The sequence below is a fragment of the Myzus persicae genome, unplaced genomic scaffold (genome assembly GCF_001856785.1).
Source record: "Myzus persicae strain clone G006 unplaced genomic scaffold, MPER_G0061.0, whole genome shotgun sequence".
Classification (NCBI taxonomy): Eukaryota; Metazoa; Arthropoda; class Insecta; order Hemiptera; family Aphididae; genus Myzus; species Myzus persicae.
The window spans coordinates 120,482-143,527 of record NW_019103927.1 but is presented as its reverse complement, the minus strand read 5'-3'; the positions used below and the strand labels follow the sequence as shown (position 1 = coordinate 143,527).

General features: G+C 30.0%; 2 protein-coding genes across 3 annotated transcripts in view; both read left to right on the top strand.

Moving 5' to 3' along the window:
• The first annotated feature begins 462 nt into the window (after positions 1–462).
• LOC111036454 (CD109 antigen-like) overlaps positions 463–23,046 on the top strand; it is a 97,910-nt gene continuing 75,326 nt past the window's right edge. The window contains exon 1 of one of the 2 annotated variants that reach the window (XM_022318476.1): positions 463–718. The gene's annotated coding sequence lies outside the window, so the exon portion shown is untranslated. The remainder of the gene's footprint in view (positions 719–23,046) is intronic. The other variant, XM_022318478.1, reaches the window with a different exon arrangement.
• On the top strand, positions 14,110–16,347 carry LOC111036450 (52 kDa repressor of the inhibitor of the protein kinase-like). The gene has a single exon (XM_022318470.1). The coding sequence runs from the start codon at positions 14,110–14,112 to the stop codon at positions 16,345–16,347; it is 2,238 nt and encodes a 745-aa protein (XP_022174162.1).

The following is a 23,046-nucleotide window of genomic DNA, read 5'->3' as shown; positions in this document are numbered from 1 at the left end:
CATCTACATTTATTTTATAATGCAAGTAATAATAACAGTGGAACTTACTGTATAGTTTATAATGTAGTATTATGGTATGAATTCTTATTATATTTAACGGTGAACTAAAACGTGTCCGAGGACAACTTCGTCATAGGTGCATAGGTGCTTATTTTTTCAACCATAAATATGTTTATGTGTGTTATTATTAATCGTGTATGTACCAGTATATACATATAATATATACCTATATTTCGACGATATACCTCACATACACCTGTGCGTGTATCTACACACACACACACACACACACACACACACACACACACATCCAAGCGAGTAGACGAAACGGAACTGGTTTGGATCGAGATCGTCCCCTCCACTGCTCCACCCGTACCTTGATGCTTCTACCACGCCACCACCTCCATCGTCAGCACCACCGCCGTCATGATCGCCTACCTCCCGAAAATACCAAAACAGTATAATGACTAGCGGCCGAACCGTGGTCGTAGTACAACCGCAGCTCGAAACAGTCTTCCGAAGACGTCGCACGCACGTTAAGCAGTATCATTTTACATCTATCCACAACGCGTGTTTCCCATCAAGCTAGATAGTGTCCGATTTTTCCCTCTGGATTTACACTGGTTAAGTACTTACGACGTCTATCACGTACCGGACGGTTATGCGCTGCTGATAGAAGCGATCGCAACAACCACTAACCGACCACGAGAAACTACGAGTAAGTCCATTCATATTACATTTGTTTATTTATTACACACGCTTTCGAATTTAGATAAAAAAAATTAGCTAACTAGGTATAGGTAAGTAGGTACCTATATATCTACCAGTAATGCAAGCGAGGTGTAAGGATGTCTTCCTAAAACAATTTAACAAAAAGCCACTTTTTCGAAATTATCTCTGTGTAACATGTATTCAGAAGGTACGCAGGGTTTTTACGACGAGCGGGTTAGGTTAATCGAATCGGTGTCAAAGTCTACGGGAACGCGAAATTTGTCATTTGTGGCGGAGGGGTTATAATATAAAATATATAAACGTCCGCTGCTGTTAGTAGCAGTGCCCCTTCCCCCCACCTCATTGTACTCGGTCACCGTTTTCATCCCCTCGAGAGATTCTGACATAACTCGATTTTTCTTTCTTTCATTTTTTACGACTTTTAACGAATGGGGAATAGCCGACTTTTCCCTCGACTGGTGGGCCTGGTGAGAATTTTTTAATGTTAAAATATATAATAGCATGAAATCACATAGTTTCATAACTCTTAGCATCTAAAAATATTCACCACCAAAATTAGACAAAACAAAAAAATAGTATGAATATATAAATTGTAATCTTAACAAATTGCAGTACTCTCTACGAAAAATAAACCAAATTTTAAATAGTTGAAATTGAAAATATTACCATGTTCTATACGAGTTAAAAATTTTCGAACGTTCGTTTTTTGTTGGAAGTATATGCACTGTTAATTACAACACAATTAATAAAATATAAAGCATTATATTATTAGTTATTTATTAATTGCAATATTATTTTCATAAAATATTTTTTTTTTAAGTATTATTAATACAATAGGTAATCAAAATGTCAACTTATTTTGTCAATCTAAACACAAATTAACTAATTATACGTCCAGCCTAAGTGAACCGTTAATATACGTACGATTTAAATTAAGTAATATTTATTTAACATTATTATCGGTGTAAATGTGTGGGTATAATTGTGTAATTGTAAAATTTATTTAAGAAGAAAATTAAACATGACTGCAAATACTTAATAAACAAGATGTATTATGTATTTTTATATTTATAATTATAGTTAAATATATTTAGGTTCCTGACGACATTTATATCTGTAACATTGACGTATTAAGATATCTAGTTACATAATTATGTTTAAAAACAGGTTGAATAGTATGAATACTTCATAAGTCATAATTGAGTTGTTAACAAATTAATTACTATCTTACTCAAAAAAATATTTTTAATTTTACTGTAGCTATAGTAGATTGTTTATTTTATTATTTATGAAAGGGTATGAGCATAGAACAATTATTGGTATGAGGCACAGTTGTTCGTAAAGTGATAAGATGTTTGACTTCATGTTTTGGTTAATTTATTTTTAAACGAGTCTTAGTTTATGTGTGAGCTATTTTTATGTACGGCGAAAACTCAATTATCATTTTTACGTTACCAAGGCTAATGTTTAAATTCTGATTATTTTTTTTTTAGATTTTAAACGACGTAAAGAATTCATTGATTTTACATTGCTGTGTTTTTTTTTATTTTTTATGTCTCATTTTATAAAAAGTGGACTTTAGGCTTAATCTGTTTCTGGTCGTAGATTGTATTAAACTGTACTTTTGACACGTTTTTGTTGAATATAATCAAAAATAACGAAAAAATTGAAATTCATTTTCTGATAATGCGTTATAAAGAATAGAATATTGAATTTTCATTTGTTTTTTTTTTATGTAATAATATCTGTTGGTTATTTAAAAACAGTGACTATTTAATCAATTATCTGCAGTTCCCCGACTTGTAGGCTTCCTATTAAACCGTTAACCCGCTCACAGCGTCTCCATACTCTAACGGCCTAACGCCAATTTAACGTCACCCAATTATCATCATTCATCATTCTATTATCGCGTATCATGAGTTTCGAGTACCTATCGTGCATTTTGTAGCATCATAAAAATCATCATACGTCGTCTTCTGTCATTATTAATAATAATAATAACGACAATAATAATAATTTGTTTGTCGACATGCGTCTTCCGAAACAATGCCCGACAGTGACAAATTGAACTTGGAAAATATCATATTCGGATATTCCTACTCAACAGACATTAATGGCTGTGGAGTCCGAGTGCGGACGTCTGTGGGCACTGGGCACCTTTTTAATTAGAGTTTTCTGTTATAGTTTTTTTAGTAGATACTAGAATACTAGATGGATTCTTCGAATATTTCATTTGACAAATCTATCGAATTTATTCAATTAGTTCTTATTTATTATCATTCATGATTAGTTTTAAATTTCTCATATTTTGAAAATAAAATTTCGGAAAAGCTACGATATGTAATCAAAATTTAAGTGTTGAAACCCATTATCGATTTCCTAGATTCACAAAGAAGTTTAATAACAACCCTGATATATTTTATTGATTTTACTATAACTATTATTTTTTTTATATCAGTACCTATTAGATTTTTACGGTATGTTGAATAAAATGTTGCCAAAAACATCGCATATATTATAGATATTACTAATTATTGTACAATAATATCATATATTATTATAGTTATTAGCTTATAAATCATTACCACAAACCGTAAAATGGAGTCCCCGAGTACCTGTGTAGTAGCTTAAAATTAGTCAAAATCATCTAAGTATGATTTTATATTAAAAATAATAATGTAGGTAATGGCGAAAAGTTTCGAATCTCTTTTATGAATATTTTTGAAATTATTTACACTATAATATACATACCAAAAACAAATCGTTTACGAGAAATCATTTTACTTTTGAATATCTAATGTTGTCAAAATGTGAAATTGGCTCATAAAAATATTTATGTGTCTTTATGCTAAGTTTTTTTTTAATTTCTAAAAACTTATAAAAAAATCTTGATTTTAATTTTCAATTTATAAGTATAAAAATTAAAAATGTTGTAAATTTGTATTCAACAAATGAACAAAATAATTTCAAATCGTTATGATTTTGACGAATATTTTCAATATTTGAAATTCAAAGGCTTTTATAGAAACCAATCGCAACAATGTATTCTCGGTATTTTTTAGTTTTGGCAAAAACAACTTATGAGGGACGTTGTATTACATTTTAAGCTTTTTGACATAAAATAAAAAATTATATCATATCAATTGATCGTTCACCAAAAAAAAGAGTAAATTGAAAATGAAAAATATCTGTACACAGCACAGAAATAGTTAAAATATTTTTTTTAAATCTTATATAAATATTTGGTGAAAAATTCAAGTCTGTATTACGTTTGAATAACAACAAAAAAACAAAACCAATTTTATCGGATTGGTGTGCTGCATTTTTTTCAAATTATTTTGGTCCCTTAATATACCAACTAGATCAAATTTAATTTTCTTTCAGAAACAATATTATTAATCGAAGTTTGAAGTATTTCTAATGCCTTTGAAGATGACGCCATTCGTCTGACCAAAATAAAAATGAAAAAAAACATTGTAACGCCAATGCATTAATTATTAATTATCGGAGCTGAGCTTAGAATCTAAAATTAAGGTATTAAAAATTTGGAATTTTAAAACCTTATAAAATTTTCTAACTGAATAAAATAAGATAAATATGTTGTATTTAGATTTTAAATTTTAGATTATAGAGTGTATTGTTTTTGCCCTCCTTACGCGTTGGACTAATTCTATTTTCTAAATATATTAGTTAAATATTAAAAAGCTGTGAATCGTGAAGTGGTATTATAAATAATCATGTTTACGGTGATTGGAAACCAATGTTTGTTTCCGACAATCTGTTTTGGACAATAATGAAATGTAAATAGAATAGCTGGAGACTGGCATTTTTCAAAATACTCAAATATTAAGGACCCTTAGGAATTGTATTTACGAAGGAGGTTCGTAAATGCTAGTCTTTTCTGGTCTATAGTCAGATAATCCCCCCAAGCTGTCAGATTAGTCTTACCCTTGTTCTTACTGTTTGCTAACGACGATAAAAGGAATAATATGTAGTCTTAACATGTACAATGGTTGCTTGAAAGAAATCTCGTTCGTAAAATTATTAGGTATGTTTTTTTATTGTTATATTACCTAAGTAGTATATAGTGATATAGTGAACAATATTTGTATATTCATATTGTTGAGAACCACTGATTATTATTATTTCAGTAATTCAGTAAGTTAGATTTTAAATATTTATACAGTTCGCTCTAATTCATTACTATCAAATCCATTTGAAATCAATTTACGCTAATGTATAATCATAAAATGATTTACCTAATTTCACCAAATAAATTAATATACTATTAGCAACATTACGATGAAGGAAAATTTTAACTGTGGACTTGACGTACTCGTCCATTACATACATATCACTGGTAGTAGACCTAACAAATTCGCATTTTATGTAGAAATAATTACATTGTTATTTTTCCGTTTACCTTGTTTCGTGAAGCTATTAATACCGTACGTCATCATTCATCAGTCCATCACTCGTAGTTACTAATATCATTATGTATGTATGTAGAATATTCTATTCTATATAATATACATATAGACGTTATTACCGTTTAGTTGACCATAAATAGCTTGTACACACCTATCCTATGAACGTTGGTGGATACCAATACAAGACCATATAAATTCATACAACAATTTAAATCGGCAAAAAAACAACTAAACTAACAGGTGATCTTGAATTTATTAGAGTTTTTATACCTACCTAGTACCTACATATTCTGTATCTAAGATGTTTGTAATTCGAATTTCGACATAGTACAAAAAGATAGTGCGCCTACTTATTTGTATATGTGCATTATTGTTTAAATTTCCTCACAAACGTACAATATAATAGGCAAGGCAGTACGTACCGCCAACTTGTTTTGGCTTGGCATAACATTATAATATTGTCGTATAACCTTCAAACTCAATTTATTTAGGCGTGTATGTAAGTGGTAAGGCTGGACAAGCTTTTTTTATCAAATAAAGAAAAAATTATAATATTCGTATTATTTTAACATTTTAAATATAAAGAGTTACCTATATGTTGGCCAAATTAAACTACTTCAAAATTATCAAAACTGCAAAACCCTCTCATTTTCCATTTTATTGGTGGATCAATAACTAAATGGTGTTTGCCATAATGCTAATAATAAAGAAAATTAAGCTTCGAAATTATTTTTAGTAGTTGTGAATTTGGAAATAAATTACTTTTAATGATTAAAAAAGTTTTTTCTTCATTATTCTTAGTCGTATTTGTTATTATTTACACTTGATTTTATTCAGATGCAATTTAAATAATGATTTGTATTTAAATATGCTAAGTTTTTATAATTCAGTTAGTTGTACTAGTACATTTATAAAGACTATTATTATTGGACATAATTCGAAAGAAAAATATCCAAAAATTAAAGAATATCTTTTTTTAGCTTAATATAATTATATTTAATACAGTTTAAATAATTTATGTATTTTAAATTAAAACAAAACTTTCAACTAGAATAAGTTAAGTACTTTATTTTTTAACTCTATGTCGTTTTTAATCCAACCCACCACTTGAAACACAATACAATTCATGGTTCGAAATTCATAATAGATTGCCTTTATTACTATAAATGTTAAAATATTTAAAATAAAATCATTTTTTAAATTAACACACTGTTTTTTTTAGCACACAGTTAAATTATATAGTGTAGTTTATTGTTTTTCTATATAATTAATTTGCTGTGCATTGACTACAGGTAACAAATAAAATCGATTATGAGACTGAAATGTTTGATGTTTGCGACTTACAAGAACGATGAATTCAAAATGTGTACGATAGGTACTGTACTAATATAGTAAATAGTAATATACTAATATATTATATACTATATAGTATATATATTATACTGTACACTCTAATAGTCAGATAACTCTATTCGACTATACGGATGAGAGGCATCGTAATTCGACCCCTTTAAACGGAAATCGGGTGACTGTTTCACCGCCCTTTATAAACAGACACACGCCCTATATCCAGAGTATATCACATCGCCTGTTACACCAGCATCACTGAGTATAACATATACCATATGACGGTTCCTCGATGAGGTTTTATTTTTATCACGCTTTAAAAAAAAAATGAAAAAAATATTTTGTTTGATTGTTCCTGTTGGTAATTTTTCTTAGGAAAATCGATGTAACTTAAACCGACAAAAAAATGCTGAGTATTCTGTTCATACTATTCTGGAACAGCAATAGTGTATAATAGTTCTCGGGTGTTTCGTAATTCAGATACGCTATATAAATAGTTTAACAAAATGTGAGCATTGACCAGAAAAATCGGACGTTTTTTTCGACTTAGTTCTGAAGTATTATTTCAAACTGCGCGTATAATATGTTACACTGTGGGTTATCGAAGGTAGTCGTTTTATTTATCAGTGGGTACAAGCTGACGGTTTTTTTTCTCGGCGTAAATAATAATCGTTAATATGAGTTCCTAGTACGCCACCTACTTATACATACCTATAGGTTCAAAAATTGGTCCATGTCATCCTTCGTGTATTATATTATTTATATATCTGCTTATGAGTTCCTTCATTGTGTACCTATTTATTTTATCATATTTGTTATGTTTTTTTCCTTCCGATCAACAAACGGGCCGTATTATTATTACTATTATTATTTTGTTTCATTTCTCCGTGACAATGACAATAAACGATTTTTTTATTTTTTTTATTCATACTCGTGTACTCTCGGCCTTGGCCCCAAAACGTCCGCTTGTATTCGTACCCAGCGCGCCGCTGCCGCCCACAATGACTCACTCTGACGGTCGACTGCACCCGTCGCCGTTGTGTAGTCGGACGCACGGACCCGCACGGATTTTCACCCGCCTCCTCCAGTCAACCGCACCCGAAGCGTCCCGTCTGCGATGAGGATTTTCGCGTCAAGTGCGTAATTACTTCTGCGTAGTCGTCGTCCAGACACACTGACAGGCAGAGACGCCGAAGTGTCTTCTAAATCACCGAGCTGAAAAATCCACCCGTCTATAGCGACCACCCTTCTATTAAAAAAAAAAATTGTTTCTACATAATGTCAAGCTAAATATAACATTGTTCATACATGAAAAAAGTCATTGGTGAGTGAGGGATGGGGATAAATCTTTGCAAGTTCAAAATGTCAGTGACGGGCATTGACTAACCTCTAACAGTTCAATACAGATCCATAGTCCACATCTTCTGTCATTCTCGCTACTCCTATTTTCGTCTCCTAGAAGAGTTGACGTCGCTTGTAAATACATATTTAATGAATACAAAATAACGATGCAACGATTGAAGGTAGAAAATCATGTTAAGTATATGTTATATGGGACATATATGGCTACATTACCCGTATGTGGTATGTCGAGTATCCGTTGGGTACAATATTATATTAGGAGTGAATGAGTGATCACGTTTTTACAACAGTTTGAATGTCACAATAAAACGTAAAATTATCTATACCTTATATTTCAGATATGAGAATGAATATACATTGATTTCACTCAATACAAAGTAATACATTTTTTTAATCGGTTTAATGAAATATCACAATAAGTATAACAACAAAATCGCATGTATTTATCTGTTATTTTTATAATAAATGGGAAGTATCAAAAAAATGTTTATCGGTGATTGTTAGTATACCTATGTTATAGTCTATATAATATAGAGCTTATAATATATACAGTTAATTATATTATATAATATTTTATTATAATAATACCTTTCAAATATAACTTACATATTACAATAGGTATAGCGAGAGGGCATCTACGAATTTTTGTTTTAAACATGGTTCATATTGTCTACCTACGTCCTACTTTTAATATATTATAATATAAAACTCTAGCGTGACTTTTGACAACAACGCAACTTCGTCTTTATATAAATAATTATGCTTATAATGGGGTAGTTTCTTTTTAACTTGAGTGGTTGAGTCGCCGTCGTTGCGATGATACAGACTGTAATCGATTACCCAGCGTATGGAAAATACTTATAAAAATGTATTTATTATGCACCTACACCTGGGCACCTGGCTATACACATTCATCACTTTATTATATTAACAGTTATAATGTTGCAAACCTTAAATTATGTATACATTTTATACAAGTTTTCTTTGAACCTGGATTTGTGTCATAGTTGTAACAATAAGTATTGAATTCACACCATCCATTTGTTTCTTAGAATTAATATGTAATTTTCTTATTTTCTCGATTAAAATATATATTTGTCATGATTTTATATTTTACATTCTACAGTAAGTTTATGGCAGATAGTTAAATGACTTTTCATTTAACTTAAATATTGGTTCACCAGCAACTGGGCACAGGAAGTTTTTTTTATAAAACTCTTTAACAGGAGATTTTTCAAATTTTTTTCTAGCATCACTATTAAAAATGGGAATGATATTTTACTGCATGACGCCGAATATAACTTTTTTACTCTAAAATAATTCTACGTCGTTCATTAGTATATAAACGTAAATAATGAAAACTATACTCCTCTGTGTACTATGGAATAGTAAGATATATATGTATACTGTAATATAAACTGGATAGATTCTACGTGGTTTCGATACACGACCGTAATTGCTTCGTTAGTTCATACATTCATCGTTTCCCAGCTTTTGTGTATAAAGGTACCTACGCGACCCTCCTATTAGTATAACCTCGTATTAAAATATAGTTTAATAATATACAGCGCACGTCCCCTTGTGTATTATAAAACAATTTTCAATACCACGTACATTACATATTGACAAATTAAATTGAAAAAAAGGAGAAAGTTGGTAACCAGTATATGCATTCCTGCTGTGCAGTAGGTATCGAGTGTACTTGATTATTAAGTAAATGCATAACTGTAATGCATGTATTATTTATTTTAATGATAAGTCATCTGTCTGTCTACATTACTGTAAATACTAGAATATTGTATGATATATTTATATTCTAATTTTAGTAATTGTATTGCCATTAGTAATATGGTAGGTTAAATTAGTTTTAGCCGAAGCATTGCATTTATATTACTGCTAATTATAATTAAAAATATTGGCAAATTGTCATGATTTTACAATTAAACTCTTATAAAAAGAATCATATATGTATCTTTAATATTTTTAAATATCTATAATTACAACTTATGAGGAACCTTGTATTATGTTTCAAGTTTTTTAATCGACTCAACCATTCTTTGTCAATTATAGTAGGTAGAATGAAAACCAAAAATGTACCATGTTATTTGTTTTTTTAATCCGAATAGTATGAGAAAATTATTGATTTCTGAGTCAAAACTGGTGTTAAGTGAAAATTAGTGTTTCCCCAATCATTAGTGAAAAGTTCTGGACTTTTTTTATTGTTGACCTTTTAAAGTGGCTACAAACTAGATATTTATCTGGATATCTCTATTTTACCAAAAAAAAATACTGAAGTTGAAAATTGAAGCATTTTTTCTATTACAATAATTAAAAAGTGTATCTAGGCAAAAACAAAACCACATCATCACTCCGCTCAAAATACAATGTTATTTGTATTACATTTTTTCGTTTTCCTATTATAATAATAATATAGTCTTCGTCAAAATGAAAACATTGACTTTATCAGACGTTTATAAAATGTATATATTTTTTTAACGATTTTCTTCAATTGAAACAAAGAAAACATTCGGTTATAGAGTGGTTCGTAAAAGTGAAACGAGCCTTTCTATTTAGCTTTGTCATGTTGAGGAAATAACTTAATGTTTACGCTGTATTGTGGTAAAAAATAACTCTCCAGTTCTAAAAGAAATAAATATTTTATTTTATTTTTAACTACCAACTCATAAATATCTATCTTCGGCGCTTTGGCAGTAACTAAATACAATACTCGTGCTATAAATTATAAGTTATAACCATCAACTCAAACATAATCATTTCGGAATTGGTTTCGAAAAAAAACAGTTCTGAACATGTTATCATGTATGTGTTTTATGTTTATATCTAGTTAAATATTATTAAAAATGGACCTTCTGTGTCCTATTTTATTGGAACAAATTATATTATTTTGTTCATTAAAAAGTAAAATTACGTTTCTATTTCGAATAGACAATAATAAAAGACTAATGATTTGAAATGAGAAATATTTATTAAGATGATATAATCGACGCTAATTTACTAATAGCTAGCCTAGGACTTATAAAACAATTTTGATATAAAAAAATAGACCCACAACTTCTATTTTCTCGGCTGGTCATTTTATCAACGAAAAAAAACTGTGATACGTCCTTGTAATGCGTCGTACAGGACACTGGGTACTCGTACATACGATTATTTAACGACGTAGTAAGTGTTGGTCGTATGGACAGGAATAAGTTTGATAGCGAAAATCGACACAATTTGGTTAAATTTTACACAATCTTTAAGTAAGATATATTTTTAAAATAAAACATACAATAAAAATATTTGGACCATTTTAAGACAGAATAAGTTCATTAATCTAAATGAGACTAGATGATGTACTGGGAAAGTACAACCTACCTATGTAAGCGGCGGTGTGGCTACAATGACGAAGTTCGTGACTTACAAAGTGCGACAAATGAGATACTAAAAGAAGTCTGATTCTATGGGCTTACTTCATATTTACATGCAGTTGGGTAATGGCGTGATCATATATTTAGGCTTTACTAGAGTATGAATAGAAGTCGTTGGTATATATGTTTCACTATTTTTTAATATAAAGTAAACCTATCACAGTACCTTCACACTAGCTAATATACCCATAATCTACGTTTACTTCCAATATAGGTATCAGTTTTATATCAATTAAATATATTATTTGCTACAGTAAGTTTAACCTCTTGTAAACCCCTACATACCGATGCATGCATCCATACAAAGCATAATGAATACTGTTTACCTGTATACACTGGTAAAATTGGGAAACATGGCAAACTTAGCTCGCCGGTTCAACTGGATCATATACTATGTACAATATGTTGGTATACCTAAATACATATTTTTACTCTATAATATAACTGGACTTACATGTATAGTGTATACGTTATATACAAATGTACATGTATCATATATGTGTCTATTTATGCGATGCGCATGCAGAAAGCGTCGTACATTCAATTTTCTTTTTATTCGTTTCTTTCTTCATCATATATAGGTATACCTACATCACGTAATGACTATCCTCTACCTACGCACGTACACGTGTGTATCGTATATATCTATAATAAAAGTTTACTTCGCTCTTAACGAGTTTGTTTCGAATTTTAATTTCAAGACGGTATCTACCTACATAGAAACCAGATATAATAATATCATACAGAGTATACATATAATATAATATTATATTATATCTATAGAGTCAGGTATAGTTGTTAGTGGCCATTTCATTTTTATCGTCTTTATAATTAATTTGTATTGAGCCCACTGTGCGCATTTGCTTAAAAATAAAATAGGTTTATAAAAGTTTCGGCAACGAAAGACAAACTCTTAAAAATGAATTTGAATGGATAACGAACAAAAAGAAACCGTATAATATATATATATATATATATATATATTATACAGTGCAATGTATATGATTATTAATTTGGTCGTTTTGAACTCAGATTCTTAGTTCCGAAATTTTGAAATGATTTTGGTGAATATAAAACAGCGTGTTTTCTTTATTTAAATTTTTTTCATCGTCCGAAATGTTGCCCAGCAACAATGATCTCCCGGTGCGCCCGACAATCTGTATATCGTTATAATATGTATATAGGTACTTATTATTATATACGCCGACTACCCTCCCTCAGTGGATCGTCGTAAAGAATAAACGATTGCGATTTAAAAAAACAGTAGGAGTTCATCATTCGCGTAGACGTGAAACCGAGTAAGTGTATCTCATTTTTTTCTCTTTTTTTCATCATTACCCATAAAGCATTATAAATTGTAATAATAATATTGCCGCCTGTACGTCTACCACTGCAGTGCGCCTATCATAACATTGAGCTATTATTGTTGTGGATAGTACGGGGACTGGTTATTTATTTTCACAACTCCATTGTGTACATCGCGAAACGATATTGTACAGACACACACACACACACACACACACACACACACACACACACACACACACACACACGCACACACACACACACAAAACACGCCCGCGAGCTCGTATAAAATGCAAATACCGTACGAGAGGTGAATAACACGCGCTAGTGACCAGTGGTCGTGTACAAACTCGTGCACTGGCGGTCACGCGCTGTTTGCGTTTTGTGCTCTTCGTACTGGAGAGGACCATCTCCTCGTCGGCAACACACGCTAGGCGCAGGTGAACGCGCATACAATTCGAACACACCGATATCAGGAACCGGACCTCTTAGACGAGTGGACAACGGAGACCGACTCAGTTTTTCTGCTTGAACGTATATCGAGATATTTGTATTTGCATAAAACGGTTTTTTTTATTATCATTATTACGCTATAGGTTTTAACTGTGTGTGCCACGAAACCATTATTATGAATATTATTATACATGTCGAGTGTGTAGTACCTATTACCATTGGTTAAAATGTATATTTATTAATATCAGTAATCATTAATAAACATTAGAACACCTATAGGCATTAACACGCTTATCAGACAATATAGAGATAGACATTTTGTAACAATCAAATATTTTCTTTATATATTTACAACTACGAATAGGAAATTATCTTAATGTCTACTACTGGTAGAAAATGTTAATACTTTTATTTAACAAAATATTTCAATTGGCTTAAAAATTTTAAATAACGTTGTACAGTGCACAGAAAAATCTGTAGATACAGGCATGGGCGCCCGGAGGGGGGGGCAAGACGGGGCATTTGCCCCCCCCCTGGAATTCAAATAGAATGTTGAACATTTTAACTTTTATTTTAATTTATTAACATTTCATCGATATTTTTACTTTAGTGTGTGCCGTGTGGGGTTGTTGATCGTAATAATGCGTATTACATTAATCGCCCAAAATTAAATACGTTTAAATTCTGCGAATTGATATTAATCGCTTAGTGTGTAAACCACTTATGACGACCGACGCACCACGTACACATACGCACACGACGTCTGTCAGATAACGGAGATAAGTAAAAATAAATCGAATGTACAATATCACATTGGGAATTATTGAAATAATTGTAAAATGAAATTATTTCTCAACGCGCCGTCTACTGAGAAACACGGACCACGCTGAATTACGTACGTATTGTATTTTGTATATTTAATATTTTGTTTTATTGTTAATATTGTTAATATGGACATCAGAAATTTTTTTAAAAAACCCAAGCTTTGTGATTCTCTTAATGAAGCTACTGGCTCTACTTCAATTGAAATAAATAATAGTACAGTCAATATGGAGTCGTCGGAATTGTGTCTAGTTGAAAGTGCTTCGGTTACCATGAATACAAAAAATAACAGTGGTCATATAATCTTAACTTATGAAAAAGATATTGGAAATTATTTGAACGTCGAAAATATTGACGATTGTTTAAAACATGAACTTTTACGTAATCCTTGGGTACCGAATACTACTTATGACTTTAAAAGTGATTTAAAATCAGGAAGAACTCGAGCATTTAGACATCAATGGTTGCACGAATACGGTTCATGGTTGACATATTCAGCTCTTGAGGGTGTGAAAGGAGCTTTTTGTAGAATATGTGTGTTGTTCAAGCCATCAATTCATAGAGGCGTACAAGGTGGATTTATAATAAGACCGTTTACTAAGTATAAGGATTTTCATGCATCTTCTAGAATACATTTGTCTTCAAATTGGCACACTGAATCAATGTCAAGAGCAAAAGATTTTATGGATATTATGAATGGTAAAAAAATTAATGTTATTGAACAAGTAAATTCTGGATTGCATAAAGAAATAGAAACTAATAGGCTAAAATTAAAACCTATTATATCAACTATTTTGTTTTGTGGAACTCACGACCTTCCCTTACGAGGGAAAAAATCAGATTCTGGTGTTTTTCACGATCTTTTAAACTTTCGTATTGAATCTGGCGATGAGATATTGAAAGATCATTTTTTAACTAATGTGGGAAATGCTAAATATTCGTCCCATAGAACTCAAAATGAATTAATTACACTGTGTGGAAAAATATTAAAAGAAGAAATAGTATGTGAAGCTAATGCCGCGAATGCGTTTTCCATTATTGCTGACGAATCAGCAGATATTTCTGGTGTTGAGCAGCTAACAATTGTAATTAGATTTTTAGACAAACAGTCCAAGATTCGAGAAGAATTCCTTGGCTTTTTACCATTAGATAAATTAGACGCAGAATCAGTTGCTACTAAAATTTTATCATTTATGGAAGATAGTGGCCTTAATTTAAGTAAATTTTGTGGACAAGGTTATGACGGCTGTGCTACAATGGCTGGCAAAGTAGGCGGCGTTGCTAAATTAATTCGTGACCGATATAATAAAGCTTTATATTTCCATTGTGCTAGTCACCGATTAAATTTAGTAATTAACGATCTAAACAAAATGATGGTTATTCGTAATACTATTGGCACAATAAAAGAAATTATAAAATTTTATCGCGAAAGTACCCTTCGAAGAAATCTTATACCTAATATACCACTTTTTTGCGAAACCCGCTGGTCTTCAAAGTATAAGAGTATTAGGCTATTTTCTGAAAATTTTATTGCTATAATTCAAAGCCTTCAATCTTTGTCTGTTAATGGTCTTATAAATTCGAATACAAGACAACGTGCACTATGTCTATACTCTTCAACCTCAAATTTTTCATTTATAATTAGTATGAAAATAATCGCAAAATACAGCGCTATCTTAGAACCGGTTACAAATATTTTACAAGGTGTATCAATGGAGCTGTATAAAGTTCGGGAACATGTAGAGGAATTGTTAAAAATGTTAGAAGACAATAGAACAAATGCAAATGAAATCTTTGATTTATTATTTACTGATGCCAAATCTATAGCAGATGATTTTGAAATCACTATTACTTGTCCCAGAATAACTGGAAAACAATCACACAGAAACAATTATTCTTATGAATCTCCCAAAGACTACTATCGAGTATCAATTTTTCTACCTTATCTAGATTCAATAATTCAATGTATTAAAGAAAGATTTGAAAAAAGTAATAGTGTTGCTTTTTCACTACAACACCTTCATCCAGCATTATTTATAAAAATGAAAAAACAAGAGTACACTGACAGCATAACTAATATTTATAATTTTTATAAAATTGAAAATCTGTTAGCTGAAAGTGAAAGTTGGTATAGTTTATGGCAAAAAAAAGACTGCCAAAGTATGGACATAATAGATTTACTAGAACATAGCAAAATATTTTTTCCTGGCATTACAATTGCATTAGAAATTTTTCTGTCTTTGCCAGCTACAAGTTGTGCAGCCGAAAGGTCATTTAGCACTTTACGAAGGGTTAAGACTTGGCTTCGGTCTACGACGGGTGAAGACCGATTAAATGGCCTATGTATGTTAAGTGTCCATCGTGAAAGAGTTGATGTAAGAAAAGATAAATTAATTGAACAGTTAATAACAAGGTTTGCAATAGAACAACCACGAAGACTTCAGTTTTTATTTAATAACGACTAAATAGCATATAATTCTTTTTGTTGTTGGATTTCATATAATTTTAACACATTTTGTAGTTTACAAGGAATAAACTTTTTTTAATGTATTTTTTTGTGTTTGATTTCATTATGCCCCTCCCTGATGAATTTCCTGCGGGCGCCCATGGATACAGGTAGGTACTATATTATGCTACAATGCTATAACTTATAAACAATATACTAGTAACACAGACGTGTTTATAAATATTTAAAGTAATTGTAAGTATAGTTAAAGATAACAAGTAGACCGTTATCGTGATTTATATTGTATAAGTATCTACTATACATAGTATATAAATGATGGACTGTTATCTTTTACTTATGTACGATTGTCGACATATTAAACTGTCTTAAGCACAAAATTACAATTCAAATCAGTTTTTAACTGAACGAGCAAATTCAACAAACATTTTTGTCAATTATGGCTCAAAAAGGCTGAAATTATCATCATTACCTAGAAAATATTGCTTGTAATGGTCATTAACGTTAGTTTCTGAATTTTCGTCTTTGACTGTAACATATTATAATATATATTTATAAACAGTAGTGTACGGGCTGGGATGGAAGCCCTCCCCCGCCTCGAAAAAAAATATTTTCAAGCTTAGATTATACATTATTTTAACATATTCTTTTGTCACAAATATATTAAGGTGATGAATGATGATGTTTTTTTTTCAAAATTGATTATTATGTTAAATAATCATTTTATGTCTATTAATTGTATGTAATGAATTTTGCGACAATTGCCTGGCAATTTGGTGTAAATGATTTTTAAATGTCTAGGTACTAACGTATTCTAGGTACTATAGAGTAAAGAGTAGTGAGTAGTGACTACGTCGGATCGTCAGCCATCGGCTTTACTATAGGTACTATGTTGGACAAGTATAATACGAACTAAAAACTACCGAAACACAAATATATTTATACACATTTAAACACTGACATATGCTCTAAAATATTTCCTTAATTTTTTTTATCCTTATAGGTATAAGTAAAAATAAACATTTCAATGTTACAATTTTTATTTCAAATTAGTTGACTGATAATTTAAAAAAAATATTTTTATGTATTTAAAAATGAAACTTGAAATAGAAAATTATATAATTATATAAATTCATATAATATTTCTTTCTGAAACATAACAATTTTCAACCAAAGATTTTAATAAATTTTCAACTGTAAACGAGTACCTGTAATCCGCCAACGTACTTTTGTACACCAAAAGCTCCATTCCTATGCCATTCTGATGAAAAATATATTAAATCATCACCTGAATAATCTTCTGGTAGGTCTTCTATTGTTATTTCTTTTCCTTACATAACATTTATTATTTGATTATTTTCTATTTATATAATATTTATTAATATACAATATTTGTTTGTATCATGTCCATTAAAAGTAATTTATTTTGACAATCACATCATAATATTATGTATACTATGACAATATGCAGTAAACAACGAACAATTTGAAAATATGCATACAACTAAAAAAAACCTCGAAATATGCAAATGCATGAACTTTCGGGCCTCAGTAATAGAATTGATTATATCATACGTTTCACAATAATTAATTTATATGTTATCTAAAAATACTTACCACAAGTTGTATCAGCCGACCGCAACCCCACGCCGCCCGCCGTTCCTAAACGTTGTTATGACGTGTACACCATGTTGTATTATATTATTATTATTAAATATAGGTAAATGTATAAGTAATAGGTATAGTACCTTGGATACCGGGAAACTGCAGCGTGGTATCCGAGAATTGTTAGGTAGCCGCAAGACTTTTTCTCTGAAATTGCTTTTCCGTTTCAAAACGTGGCAGTTTTCCCTCCCCACAAGCACCATGTACTAAACACGTTATATTACGTTAGTATTATCCGTGTGGAAAAAAAGTAATGTTACAATTTACAAAGTTTACTTCGATTTATTATTATATAATAATATTACATAGCTTGATTGTAACGTTATTTTGAGTTTTTTTTTTTTATTTTAGAACTTTTAGCAATAACTATTACAGTTCAACAATTAATTAATAATATAGGATGCAAAGGTTACAATTTAAGATAAGATACAATAGTCTAACCGATGGAATGTACAATACATGATAACATGATACATGAATACATGATACATAATAACAAAAGGCAATTAAATTAAAATATTAGATAGTGAATTAAATATGAAATGGTGAGACATTTATGTAAGAATATTATTACAAAACGAACATAGATCGATAGCAGTTTAGTAGTTACCTACGTTAGATCATATATATATATGTACCATAAATACGGAGTTATGTTGATTTAGCAAGGAAAGAATTAAGAGTAGTTGTGAGAAGAGAGATAAGAGAGCTGATAATGGAATTATGATTAGAAATTAAATTATATAGGATATTGGAGTATATTGAGATATTGAGTTTTAATGAACATTATTAGTTATTATTCATTATATAATAATACATGGGTACCTAACGAAAAGTACCATTTCAGATACTAAGTAATAAGTGTACGAATTTCAATTTTTAAGTACAATTGTATTGGTATGAAGTCTTTTTATTTATTCTAAAGTGATACTTAAAATTAATCGTAGAATACAATTTTCTTAAAAAGAACTCTGGAAAAAGCCCCGACTATAGGAAATGAAATCCATGGAATACAATATTACCCATGCAGCATTTTCCATATGTAAGTGATTGAATACATATTTTTAAACCGTTTATAACATAATTCATATTTAACTATAAATACATAATTTATGTATATGGTGGTGATGAACTACGTATGATTTAATGAATTCAATACATTTAAATATTGTAGGATTTCAGCAATCATAAAAAATTAAAAATTAAATATCAAATATTAAAGAATGATTAAATTAAAAAAACTAAACTATATTTAATGTTTAAAATAAATATTGAATGCAGTTAATAAACTTATATATTTAATATTTATGTTATCATTTTCAAACATTAAAAATTTTATTTTGTTTTTGATTACGTACGATATGCGCTTACAATTCTGTAAAAAAAATTAAATCGAGTCTTATATTTTTTTATAAACTTTAATAAATATAATTTTTAGGATGCATTTTTAAAGTTTTACTAGATTCACTATGCAAAACATTTAAAAATAAATTCAACATATTTTTATTGAATATAATATATTATATTTTTTTAATAACCCATTATTACTTACTTTAATAGTACTACTCCATAATGTTTAACATAAATTAATAATTGAATTATTAAATAATATTTACCTATATCTTGGCTTATTACTGAATTTAAAAACTGCAGGAATATTTATTTTGCAACTTACAAATCTGGTACAAGTTATTTTCAGGTTTGGTAGTATTTTCTTATTGATTTATATCATACATTGTTCAAATTGTTTTAAATATTCCTTTACTCCTTTGTTACCCAAACAGAAATTTGTGTACTTATATTTTATTGTGTCTTATTATTGATGCTGGCTGTCATAGAACATTAAAAAAAAAATCACTGATGGTTACACATTGCACGATTGGAATAAATGTATATGATGTGATTAATACTTACAGAATATAAGTTTGCACTTATAATTTCCGATTACTTCGATGCATGTTTTGGATGGCAACTTACGTATACCTGCGGTGAATATATTGTGTACCTTACAATGGCCAATGGCGATGTAAAAAAACGCGACGAAAATATTTTTTCGGAGGTATAACAAGATTATGCTATGTATGCAATATTATCTCAATATAATTTTCCCTGATAGTACATCAAAAAGTTCTTACTATTAATATAGTGCGAAAACCACAATATTTTAAAACGTATAAAAATATAAACATTTTCGACTGTGAAAGTTTAATTAGTGATCTGCTTTCAGTTTTTATTTTATATACCTTGAAAAGTATACATGCGAGAGCGTTTTTGGACCATGTTCGTTTGCTATTTGCAAAATATACAATAATATACAATATACAGCATACATACAATATAGAAAACTTAGCGTGGCTGTCTTATACACTCGACTAAAAAAAATCTTTTAATCGCATAATGATTAAAATTAAAAAGGGCCATGAAAAAGGTTAAATTATATCCTCTAGGAAAAATAATTGTTTACATCATTTACTTTTACATGATCTCATAAAAATTCCAATATGCTTGTACCCACACGACTATTCAAAACAAAAAAGTATTTATAATATTAATTTTGTGTCTAATTATAAACGTACGTTTATAATACTGAAACTTCGTTTAACTTTAATTTATACAGTATAGTAATTAGTACATTATACATAACCTATAAGCAATTACTGTAATAAACTTTAGTGAAATTACTATTATTTATTATTAATCAAATAATGTGTGCATTATTATAATAGAAAATCAAAGTTACATTTTAAAGTAAAACCAATTATTTAAACGGATATAACATTAACTATTATTTAATTAGAAAAAAATCAAGATTTAAGACTATAATATTCCGGAACAGAATTGAATTCCGAAAATATGGATCATACAGTAATTGACCGTATAGAAAAATGAACACAGCACTGGTAATAGCACCGGATTTGAATATCATTAAAAAAAATGGGGCGCCCGAACAGTAATAAGACACAAAAGCTGGTCTGCAAGAAAACAACGAGTGTCTTCTGTTTAAAAAAAAAAAATAGTCTCGAATTTCATAATATGCATATACATTGTAATATACTAATATATATACATATAAGTATATATATATATATCATATATGTGTAATGTTTGGCCCATTTACAAACGAACCGGAAAATTGGTTTGAAAATCGAGGAGTGGACAAAGGAAATAAAAACACTTGCAGAGAACTCTGGTGGCCGGGGGCGAGGTATCCAGGGAATTCGACCGGACCATAATAACATCATGTATCGGCCAGCCGGGCTGTTTCGCCTCACTTTTTGCTGTGCAATCGCGACCCGCTAAAACTCTCCGTTCCGAGCGCAAAAGCCGTTCGACCGGAAATATCCATTGAAACCGTATTCGGTAAACCGCACGAATTTGCGTCACTATATTATAATACCCAGCGCATAAAATAGACTGTTATGTGCTATTGACGTGAGTGTTTCAAACCGATGGCCATGATTGATAAAATGTTCTGAGTATGTTATTTACACTATACCTAGAGGACCTAACTACCTACAAGGATAATTTACAATTTTTTCGCTTCTGAGAAGATTTGAACACCCAAAAATCAGCTTCGAGTTAATTTTCATATTTAAAATCACACCATCGATAATACTTGTTGATATTATTAATATTAAATAACTGTTATCTATAATTGTTGTCTACAAGACTCTTATAAATATAAGCCATTGTGGTAGGTATGTATGGCAACAAATATATCAATGACATATTTTCTACATAAACCTATCTCTAAATTTTATACTTTTTTACCATTTGTAATATTGCATATAATTTTGCGATTCAATTCAAAATAATCGTTATACCTATGCATGCATCCATAACTATCAAAATACCATGAAATTAAAGTGGATAACATATTTTTTTTCATATTAACTTGAAAACATTTATAGATATAAATAAGATATTTTTATTTATCATTTAATGAATAAAATATTATACATGCAATCATAAAGTAACCTACACAGCGCTTCTGTTAAAGATGATTATTCTTTTATTCAATTAAAAATATTTATTCGTTCACTGAATGGTCAATGGTAAATTGAATAATGGTAAACATTAACAAAAAACATAATCTGCTTAAGGAAATATATATATACAGCATACAATAGGAAACAAAGACAATGCACACAACTCTCAACTTTGTGAAGTTGTTCAACAACGCGTATACACTTTTTAATTTTAAAAAGCATTATGGTCATGTAGTTTAGTAGTTAGGTTAGACATAAAGACAATACGTTTTGTGTTGTTTTACCAGTTTCAAAAATAATCGGCCTGGTGCGATCGTACCTACATGATTTGCCATACTCTTATAATGCATGCTTAAATATAACATAGGTAGGTACCTGAGTAGAGTTTTTTCTGTGTATATATAAATAAATAGAGTTTATGTTATTTTGGACATAGTTACCGACTGACTACCATATTCACCGATGTAGTTCTAGCAATGATCTATTTTAGTATTTAAACATACAGTTTTTTTGTAACATGGTTATATATGATATAATATTATATTGATGAATACATTTATTGTATAATATGAAATAACTGATATCGGGGCAGACTAACCTCCTTCTGTACGACTAAAGAGTGGTTTTAGTAAGGCGTGGGCTTGAGTGATGGGCACACGACATATTTTAAGTACAAAGATTAATGAAACGGTCTTTATTTCATAATTATTTCCTACCAGTCCTCCTTCCCCTCCCATCGAAATACGATAAACGGTTATATAATATGACAAGGAATGACTTAGGAAGATTTTTTTCCACTATTTCTGTCTACTTCTCTTACGTTTTTGGTAAGCGGACGATAGAAGATATATGAATTTAACGTGTGTGGGCAAAGGTGGCCTCTATAACGCCAGTCTTGTCTACGCGTTTCACAATAAACGCTGCGTGGGCAGTCGGTCGCGTTGTTGTCGCCGTGTCCGTCTCAGCGATGACTGGACGATCGGCGGTTCTCTTTGTGACTTCATATTTTACTATTTTTTTAAACATTATTTGTATTATTCCATTTA